The sequence below is a fragment of the Salmo salar genome, chromosome ssa07, assembly GCF_905237065.1.
Source record: "Salmo salar chromosome ssa07, Ssal_v3.1, whole genome shotgun sequence".
Taxonomy (NCBI): domain Eukaryota; kingdom Metazoa; phylum Chordata; class Actinopteri; order Salmoniformes; family Salmonidae; genus Salmo; species Salmo salar.
In genome coordinates this window covers 30,846,027-30,856,978 of record NC_059448.1, presented here as the reverse complement: position 1 = coordinate 30,856,978, position 10,952 = coordinate 30,846,027, and the positions used below count along the sequence as shown (strand labels likewise).

Here is a 10,952-nt window from a genome sequence, read left to right as displayed (position 1 = left end):
TTATTCCCTCCTAATTCTAGCAATCTTCCAACATTTTGGGAAAGTTATCGGAATGAACTTAACTGGCAGGTGCCTTGGTACCGTTAGTGGGGTGTAGTGTTTTTTTGGGTCTCCTTACGATATTTTTGCAACTAGTAGGAGTGTCTATGTATGAGCGAGGGTCCAGTGAGAAACAAATGTTGGAAGTGACAGGATTAAAACAGCAACCAAACTAATAAAGATGGCTGTCACACTTGTGAAAAATAAATAAAAAATGATGGTTCACTTGGTGTCTCCACCCTCTCCCTCAACTTTACACAGTATAATAACTATACAGATGGAGGCTCTTAATTTGCAGTGCAGGACATTTCTAAATTGTTGTGTATTTGAGGTTTAAAAAGGCTTCTGAAGTTTGTAATTTCCACTTTGAAATTTCAGACTTGATTTTCCCTTACGAAAAATGTATCAACCCCCACAAAAATGTCCATGAATTATAATATAATTATAATAATTCACATTTCCTGTTGCTGCAGGATTATGTTCCTGCTGTAGCAAACTGGATCAAATTAAGATCCTACATCTGTACATACACTATAAACACAGATACAACCCACCACAGATTCTCTGAAGCAGAGGTTAAATTGTACGTCACCCAGCTTTGTGTGTGTGTGTGTGTGTATATGTGTAAGAGAGAGAGAGTGTGTGGACGTGTGGGTTGCATGTGCTGCGGAGTCCCTATCATGTGAATGTCTATGCATTTGAATGTGTTGCGTGTTCTGCGGTGTCCCTCTTGTGTGTCTGTGTGTTTTTCTGCATGTGTCTCGTGTCTGGTGTGTCTGACTGTGTGTGTGGGTGTATTTCGTGTTCCTCTTTGAGAGAGAGAAAGTATTTGTGTGTGTGTCTGTGTGTGTATTGTGTGTGCCTCTTTGAGAGACAGAAAGTGTTTGTGTGTGTTGCATGTTTCTCTGTAAAACAAAGAATACAAAGCTGGCAGGCGCACCCCCAAACAAGCCCTGCTGTATATTTGTTTAACCTTTCCTCCGAGACAACCACGGAGCCAATGAACACTGAAGACACACACACACACACACACACACACACACACACACACACACACACACACACACACACACACACACACACACACACACACACACACACAGCCTCCGCTTGTGCACTTACAATTACCAGACGACAAAGGGAGGTGTTGTGTGTGTCTCAGAGAGAGAAGTGAAGTGTGTCTGTAGGGCAGGGAGCAGTGCTGTGCTGTGTATGGTTTGTGTTTAGATTAATGTGTGTTTACTTTCTGCCGATTGTTGCTGACTGGCATGGGCTTAAAGTAGGTCCGACAGTGGGTGTGTGTGTATGTGTTTCCCGGCATCAGTATGCTGTTCCACAGGTTACATTGGACAGACAGGTGAAGACCAGAGAGATTCCAGAGAGAGAGAGAGAGATTTCAGAGAGAGAGAGCAAGAGAGAAAGAAAGACAGAGCAAGAGAGACAAAGTTTATTTAAGAGACTGGTAGGGCCGCATACCCCTCTTTTGCGCACTCTCTCTATGTCCTTTCTTTGTACTGTCTGTTCCATTCCTCTGCCCTTTCCTTATCCTCCTCTTCTTCTCCTTTATCCAATCCATAACTGTGTTCAACAGTGTCCAATGTCGTTTAAACAACAACGAAACAGAGTCCTCTTCCAATCTGTCGTACATCCAAAGTTTAAAAGTCCTGCAGCAAGCAAAAGTCATCCACTCTTCTTCTTTCTCTAAATGGTCTTGTATACAACATATTAGTAATTTTTCTAATTTCCCAAACTGCCAAATGTCCAGTTAGAACCCTTGGAACAGACAGTCAACTTCACAGAACTAGAATGATTAGAATATAATTGATTCTAGTTCTGTGCTCAACTCCTTTCTATACAGTCAGTATGTAATGTATGTATAAATGGCACAGATACAGTGAGCATACTGCACCAGTCTTGGCTATCACATCATCACATTTATTTCTTTGTCCTTTTTTTCTGCTACCGTTCTGTTCCATAGTTCCACAGTTCCACATTATATGATGTGAATTATAAAGCAATACATTCTTCTGTCTTTTGATTCTCTGTGTCCATCCAATGTTTTCAGGTTCATAACTCCCTCCTTCACATGTAGAATCTACAGATCTATTTACAATTCACTTTGGAAAGAACGGGGGAGTTAGTCCTTGGGGTCTCAACCTTCCCTCCTTCTCTCCTCTAATCCCTCCTTTCACCCCCTTTCCTCACTCTGGCAATGTCCTCACCCTGCCTCCGTTCCTCACCCTCTCCTTTTCATCCCACCCCATACCCTCTTCTGGCAGTGGTCTCCCCTATCTCTCCCCTCCATCTCCCCCTCCATCCATCTTTACAGATCCAAACGGAACGCCCCAAAATAACTTGATGACTCCTCTGCATGAACCATGGTGGGGGAAGAGACTGAGACGAAGAGCTCATCCCCGGCCCTCAGCTCAAACAGCCCTCCCTGGTAGACAGAGTGGAGGGCGTACTCTGCCTCTGGGGCCCAACACTTAGTGCCTACGCCCTTCAACAGCTGGATGGGCCGCAGGTAGGACGTCTTCTTGTAGACACACTGGACCAGCTGGTGACTGGCTGTTGGCTGGTCCCCTTCAGTGGGCGATGGGTAGCGAAAGTAGACCTAGGGATGGAGGGACGAGGGAGGGAGGGAGGGATGGAGGGAGAGAGATATACATATTACTCAGCGTGATAAAATGAATTATGATATGATTATAATGCAGTAGAAGACTTGTCTTAAGGATGTATCACCACTTAATAGTCTTATTATGATCGCATTTGATGCTCACTATATTAAAAAAAAACTTTGAGTCTCATACCTGGTCCCACAATTATACAGTGCCTTGCAAAAGTATTCATCCCCCTTGGCATTTTTCCTACTTTGTTGCATTACAACCTGTAATTTAAATAGATTTTTATTTGGATTTCATGTAATGGACATACACAAAATAGTCCAAATTGGTGAAGTGAAATGAAAGTGAAATCACCCCCTTTGCTATCAAACCCATAAATAAGATCTGGTGCAACCAATTACCTTCAAAAGTCACATAATTAGTTAAATAAAGTCCACCTGTGTGCAATATAAGTGTCACATGATCTCAGTATATATACTTGTTCTGAAAGGCCCCAGAGTCACTACTAACACTACTAAGCAAAGGGCACCACGAAGCAAGCGGCACCATGAAGACCAAGGAGCTCTCCAAACAGGTCAGGGAAAAAGTACAGATCAGGGTTGGGTTATAAAAAAATATCTGAAACTTTGAACATCCCATGGAGCACCATTAAATCCATTATTAATAAATGGAAAGAATACGGCACCACAACAAACCTGCCAAGAGAGGGCTGCCCACGAAAACTCATAGACCAGGCAAGGAGGGCATTAATCAGAGAGGCAACAAAGAGACCAAAGATAACCCTGAAGGAGCTGCAAAGCTCCACAGCGGAGATTGGAGAATCTGTCCATAGGACCACTTTAAGCCGTACACTCCACAGAGCTGGGCTTTACGGAAGAGTGGCCAGAAAAAAGGCATTGTCTAAAAGCATGTGGGAGACTCTCCGAAACATATGGAAGAAGGTACTCTGGTCAGATGAGACTAAAATTGAGCTATTTGACCATCAAGGAAAACACTATGTCTGGTGCAAACCCAACACCTCTCATCACCCAGAGAACCCCATCCCCACAGTGAAGCATGGTGGTGGCAGCATCATGCTGGGGGGGATGTTTTTCATCAGCAGGGACTGGGAAACTGGTCAGAATTGAAGGAATGATGAATGGTGCTAAATACAGGGAAATTCTTGAGGGAAACCTGTTTCAGTCTTCCAGAGATTTGAGACTGGGATGTAGGTTCACCTTCCAGCAGGACAATGACCTTAAGCATACTGCTAAAGCAACACTCGAGTGGTTTTAGGGGAAACATTTAAATGTCTTGGAATGGCCTAGTCAAAGCCCAGACCTCAATCCAATTGAGAATCTGTGGTATGACTTAAAGATTGCTGTACACCAGCGGAACCCATCCAACTTGAAGGAGCTGGAGCAGTTTTGCCTTGAAGAATGGGCAAAAATCCAAGTGGCTAGATTTGCCAAGCTTATAGAGACTTACTGCAAAAGGTGGCTCTACAAAGTATTGCCTTTGAGGGGGGAGGGGGGTAAATAGTTATGCATGCTTAAGTTCTGTTTTTTTGTCTTATTACTTGTTTGTTTCACAAGAAAAAATATTTTGCATCTTCAAAGTGGTAGGCATGTTGTATAAATCAAATGATACAAACCCCCCAAAAATACATTTTAATTCCAGGTTGTAAAGGCAACAAAATAGAAAAAATACCAAGGGGGGGTGAATATTTTCGCAAGCCACTGTACATGCACTGTGTGAATTGGAAATGTGTTTTTTGCATATCCCAACTCTCCTTGGGACAATCTCGGAGAGTGGGGTCAACGAAAGGGTCAGCCATTATCAATGGCAACCTTGGAGCAATTAGAGTGAAGTGCCTTGCTCAAGGATACGTCGGCAGATTTGTCACCTTGTCGGTTTGGGGATTCAAACTAGCTACCTTTACTTGCCCAATGTTCTAAACGCTAGTCTACCTGCCGCCCTTATACAGTATACTTCAATGTCAAATGTGTTTACCTGAGAGTACATGTAGTAACGCCCATCCTGGGGCACACGCAGCCTCCCATTGGCTAAGGTCATGTTGTAAAGGTGGGCTCCGAAGCTCTGATTGGTCCATGAGCGGACTGGGTGGCGACATGATTGGTGGAGGTCGGGCTGCGGGGTGGGATACACGGGAGACCCTGTTGGAGAGAGAGAGTGTGCGCAAGAGAGAGAGCGAGGAAAGGAGAAAAATGGGCAGCAGCGGGCACAGAGAAAAAAACGATGCGAGGGTGAAACGGAGGGAGAGGCAGAAAAGAAGGGAGCATAGGAGGAGTAACCAAACAGACAAGTAATATTCCTGCAGGAAAATCTATATCAGTTAAGTGTGAATGTGTCCCAAATGGCACACTATTCCCTATTAAGTCCTATTGGCCCTTTATAAGGTACACCTATTTATTAAAGGGTCGGACCCCCCTTTGCCTCCAGAACAGCCTGAATTCTTCATGGCATGGATTCTACAAGGTGTAGTTCAAACATTACTCAATTGGTATCAAGGGACCTAACATGTCCCAGGAGAACATTCCCCGCACCATTACACCACCGCCACCAGCCTGTACCATTAACACCAGGCAGGATGGGACCATGAACTCATGCTGCTTACGCCAAATCCTGACTCTGCCATCAGCATGACACAACAGGAACCAGGTTTCATCGCCTCCTAAATTGTCCAGAGTTGGTGATCGCGTACCCACTGAAACAGCTTGTTCTTGTTCTTAGCTGATAAATGTGGAAGCCGGTGTGGTCGTCCGCTGCAATAGTCCATCCGTGACAAGGACCGACGGAGTTGTGCGTTCCGAGATGCTGCTCTGCCCACCACTGTTGTACTGCACCGTTACTTGCCTGTTTGTGGCCCGCCTGTTAGCTTGCATGATTCATGCCATTCTCCTTCGAGCTCCCTCATCAATGAGCTGTTTTCACTGCCACTGACTGGATGTTTTTTTTTCTCCAGACCCCTTGACTTTTTCCAAATTTTGTTATGGTACAGCCTTATTCTAAAATGGATTCAATTGTTTCCCCCCCCAACCTTATCAATCTGCACACAATAGCCAATAATGAAATAGCAAAAACAGTTTTTTTTGTGCAAATGTATTAAAAATAAAAAACAGAAGTACCTTATTAACACAAGTATTCAGACCCTTTGCTATGAGACTCGAAATGGAGCTCAGGTGCATCCTGTTTCCATTGATCATCCTTGAGATGTTTTTACAACTTGATTGGAGCCCACCTGTGGTAATTAAATTGATTGGACATGATTTGGAAAGGCACACACTTGTCTATATAAGGTCCCACAGTTGAGCAAAAACCAAGGCATGAGTTCGAAGGAATTGTCCGAAGAGCTTCGAGACAGGATTGTGTTTTTGATTTGCATTATGTGGTATTGTTTGTAAATTGATGAGGGAAAAAAACGATTCAATACATTTTAGAATAAGCCTGTAACGTAACAAAATGTGGAAAAAGTCAAGGGCTCTGATGCAAGATGTCTTTAATTTGAACAAACTGATTCCTAATGTTCCTATTTGTTAAACCAAACAAATGCGCTTGCATGGATGCACACACAAACACACACACATTCATAGCCCTTTGAAGTGTGTGTAAGTGTGCATGCACGCCTGCGTGCGTGTATGCATGTGTACATTCCTGTAATGTCTCCTAGGGCTTTTTGGCTGGTCTGGAATGGACTTCCTTATTGCCTTACAAGAAGAGCCAGGAGTTTTGCCAAGACAGGAGACCTTCCAGATCAGGATAAACTTCTGGCACTCATAAGGAATTAAAGTGACTTATTTCCTTATGAGAAAACTTGACTCCCTCTCTTCCTCCTGACTGTTTTTTTTTATTTTTTATTTAACCTTTATTTAACTAGGCAAGTCAGTTAAGAACAAATTCTTATTTACAATGACGGCCTTGGAAAATTTTTTTACCTCGTCAGCTCAGGGATTTCATCTAGAATACTTTCGGTTAATGGCCCAACGCTCTAACCACTAGGCTACCTGCCGCCCCTGTTGCCTAGCAAAGAGACAGGCCTTGGCCTGGATGGCTAGAGGGAGAGAGGGAGAGAGGGAGAGAGGGAGGGAGAGAGAGAGAGAGAGAGAGAGAGAGAGACCGTGCCCTGAAGAGCAGTGGATGCTGCTAAGGGGAGGACGGCTCATAATAATGGCTGGAATGGAGTAAATGGAATGGTGAAAAACAGATGAAAACCATGTGTTTGATACCATTCCATTTACTCCCTTCCAGACATTATTAAGAGCTGTCCTCCACTCAGCAGCCTCCACTGCTTTAGAGCTGATGGTAATAACACCAGAAACGCAGGCCAAACCTGACTACAACCTGCTGTAGCATTTCAAATAATTTCCCATAAATAGCCTACTATTTGAAAGTATTTTCAAATACTTACTTCTAATACTATTTCTAAATACCTGGGTTAAATCCTTTGGAGTGTATTTGAGTATTTTCAAATACTTTCCAATTGTATTTCCAAATACATTCAAATATTAAACTAGCTGTCTTTTCAAACAACAAATATCTAAATTACAAATGTAAAAGTAACTGAAAAGTAAATAGAAAAGTAATTGAAATACCTTAAATAGTATTTGAACCCAGGTCTGGTACACACACTAGCACAGACAGAGAGACACACACACACACTCTCACCTTGAGTGCTGCTGTCTCTGAGGGTCAGGTGGGCTGACGGCCGCTGGGGCACAGAGGTAGCGAACTTTGAGCCCGAAGTGTTGAAGGTGTGAGGTAACGTTCTCGCATCTGACAGAGAGAGACGCATAAACATGACATCATCATCATTACCATCATCACCACCACTATCGAGGTCATGACAGATAAAGACAAAATGTAGTTCCAGATTCAACACCACGATAGGGGGTATACATGTACTGCATGTATAGATAGTTTTGTCATTGTTTTTTTTTGTCACACAATAGGTCATGCAGGTAGAGTATGATAGGAGATAGGTATTCCGGTTGATAGAGTTTTAATTGTTGTCATTGTTACTGAGCGTCACACAACGGTCATACAGACAGGTACAGTATTTGAGAGATTGACTCACCTTGAAATGTCTGTTTTGAGATTATGTTCTCTGTCACCTATAAAATTAAGATAAAGATGTCGTATGAGAACAGTTGGCATTGGTGCTGGCAGAGACTAGATCAGCATCATTATCTTTATGATAGAAACTTCCAAAGTATAGACATCGAAAGTAAAAAAAAAACAACCAGCATCATCATTATCCCCATCTTCATCACTATCAGTCACGTGCTGAGGTTAAGTTTCTCCCTTATGCCGTTTCACTGGCATGTACTGTAGTCTTGACTTACTCAAACTTAAGACACTGATACAGTCAAGCTTTCATTTCATAACACACTCCATCTCGCTCTCTTTCACTCCTTCTCAAATCCCTTACTCCTTTGACGGAGGTTTGGTGGGTACGTGCGAAAGATAAACAAACAAAATAAAAAGATCCAAGAAGAGATATCACTTATTTGTTGGGCAGAGTGTGTTTGTGGGATAGATTCAAGATGCATTGCTGAAGTTCTGCTCCGGGCATAAAGATATTGTAGGAAAACGTCTCAGGAAAGCCCGTGTGATGGTATTTACACAATGCATGTAGGCAGTGGAAAGACGGATATAGACATTGTGGGAGAACATAGCAGGAAAGCCAGTGTGATGGTATTTACACAAAACATGCTGACAATTGGCAGCAACAACCAGTGATATTTCAAACTGTACTCTGTACTTTGTGTACGGTATGTGTATATAGCCTTGTTACTGTTATGTTATTGTGTTACATTTAGAATTTTTTACTTTAGTTTATTTGGTAAATATTTTCTTAACTCTTCTTGAACTGCACTGTTAAAACCTCTATGGGCTAGGTGGGACGCAAGCGTCCCACCCGTGGTGCACTCCATCAACAGCAGGTGCATTTCAAGAGCGGCAAATTTGAATCCAAATAAATGTCAAAATTCAAATTTTTCAAACATACAACTATTTTACACCCTTTGAAAGATAAACATCTCCTTAATCTAACCACGTTTTACGATTTCAAAAAGGTTTTACGGCGAAAGCATAAATTTAGAGTATGTTAGGACAGTACATTTACAAGAGTTGTGTGTAATGTTTTGTCAATTCAAAGACAGGGTCACCAAAACCATAAAACCAGCTAAAATGATGCACTAACCTTTTACAATCTCCATCAGATGACACTCCTAGGACATTATGTTAGACAATGCATGCATTTTTAGTTCTATCAAGTTCATATTTATATCCAAAAACAGCGTTTTACTATGACATTGATGATGAGGAAATCGTTTCCCTCCAATAACCGGCAGTCAAGTCAGCAACACAAATTAAATAATTAAAATTAGAAAACATTGGTAAAATATTATATTGTCATTTAAAGAATTATAGATTTACATCTCTTGAATGCAATCAACTTGCCAGATTTAAAAATAACCTTACTGGGAAATCACACTTTGCAATAATCTGAGCACTGCGCCCAGAAAAATAAGCGTTGCGATACAGACAAGCCGTCATGTTGGGGAGATCTAAAATCAAAAATACTATGTAAATAATCCATTACCTTTGATTCTCTTCATCAGATGTCACTTCCAGGTATCACAGGTCCATAACGAATGTAGTTTTGTTCAAAAAAGCTCATCATTTATGTCCAAAAATCTCCGTCTTGTTAGCACATGATCTAAGCCCGCCGGACTTCACTTCATGAACGAGGGGAAAAAATATATTTCCGTTCGTTCAAACATGTCAAACGTTGTATAGCATAAATCATTAGGGCCTTTTTTAACCAGAACATGAATAATATTCAAGGTGGACGAATGCATTCTCTTTTATAACGTATTGGAACGAGGGTACCCAACATGAACTCGCGCGCCAGGTGTCTAATGGGCCATCATCGTTCCATGGCTCTTGTTCGGTCAGATCTCCCTCCAGAAGACTCAAAACACTTTGTAAAGGCTGGTGACATCTAGTGGAAGCAATAGGAAGTGCCAAAATATTCCTTAGCCCCTGTGTTTTTCAATGGCATAGGTTTAAAGGTAATACAACACATCAGGTATCCACTTCCTGTCAGAAAATGTCTCAGGGTTTTGCCTGCCAAATGAGTTCTGTTATACTCACAGACACCATTCAAACAGTTTTAGAAACTTTAGAGTGTTTTCTATCCATATATAATAAGTATATGCATATTCTAGTTACTGGGTAGGATTAGTAACCAGATTAAATCGGGTACATTTTTTTATCCAGCCGTGCAAATACTGCCCCCTAGCCCTAACAGGTTTTAAGGGCCTGTAAGTAAGCATTTCAAGGTAAGTTCGGTGCCGTTGACAAATAATGTTTGATTTGATTTGTTGTTAGAAAGACCCTGTTCTCTGTCTGTCCGTCTATGTACACTACCGTTCAAAAGTTTGGGATCACTTAAAAATGTCTTTGAAAGAAAAAATATTTTTTTGACCATTTAAATAACATCAAATTGATCAGAAATACAGTGTAGACATTTTTAATGTTGTAAATTACCTTTGTAGCTGGAAACAATAGGCGCACAGAGGCGCACAGAGGCCCATTATTAGAAACCACCACCCCTGTGTTCCAATGGCACGTTGTGTTACCTAATCCAAGTGTATCATTATAAAAGGCTAATAGATCATTAGAAAACCCTTTTGCAATTATGATAGCACAGCTGAAAACTGTTGTTCTGATTCAAGAAGCAATAAAACTGGCCTTCGTTAGACTGGTTGAGTATCTGGAGCATCAGCATTTGTGGGTTCGATTACAGGCTTAAAATGTCCAGAAACAAAAAACTTTCTTCTGAAACTCATCAGACTTTTCTTGTTCTGAGAAATGAAGGCTATTCCATGTGAGACATTGCCAAGGAACTGAAGATCTCATACAACGCTGTGCACTACTCCCTTCACAGAACAGCGCAAACTGGCTCTAACCAGAATACAAAGAGGAGTGGGAGGCCCCGGTGCACAACTGAACAAGAGGACAAGTACATTAGAGTGTCTAGCTTGAGAAACAGACGCCTCACAAGTCCTCAACTGGCAGCTTCATTAAATAGTACCCGTAAAATACCAGTCTCAAAGTCAACAGTGAAGAGGTGACTCTGGGATGCTGGCCTTCTAGGCAGAGTTCCTCTATCCAGTGTCTGTGTTCTTTTGCCCATCTTATTCTTTTCTCTTTATTGGCCAGTCTGAGATATGGCTTTTTCTTTGCAACTCTGCCTAGAAGGCCAGCATCCAAGAGTCGCCT

At 41.9% G+C, this 10,952-nt stretch overlaps 1 protein-coding gene across 1 annotated transcript in view; it reads right to left on the bottom strand.

The window, feature by feature from the left end:
- Window positions 1–227: 227 nt before the first annotated feature.
- The window catches only part of tnfsf10l (TNF superfamily member 10, like), an 82,264-nt gene continuing 71,539 nt past the window's right edge, over window positions 228–10,952 (bottom strand). The window contains exons 3-6 of the mRNA XM_014207390.2: window positions 7,738–7,774; window positions 7,329–7,436; window positions 4,656–4,819; window positions 228–2,653 (exon numbers count right to left, since the gene is read on the bottom strand). Coding sequence (XP_014062865.1) covers window positions 2,363–2,653; window positions 4,656–4,819; window positions 7,329–7,436; window positions 7,738–7,774 — 600 coding nt within the window. The 3' untranslated portion in view covers window positions 228–2,362. The remainder of the gene's footprint in view (window positions 2,654–4,655; window positions 4,820–7,328; window positions 7,437–7,737; window positions 7,775–10,952) is intronic.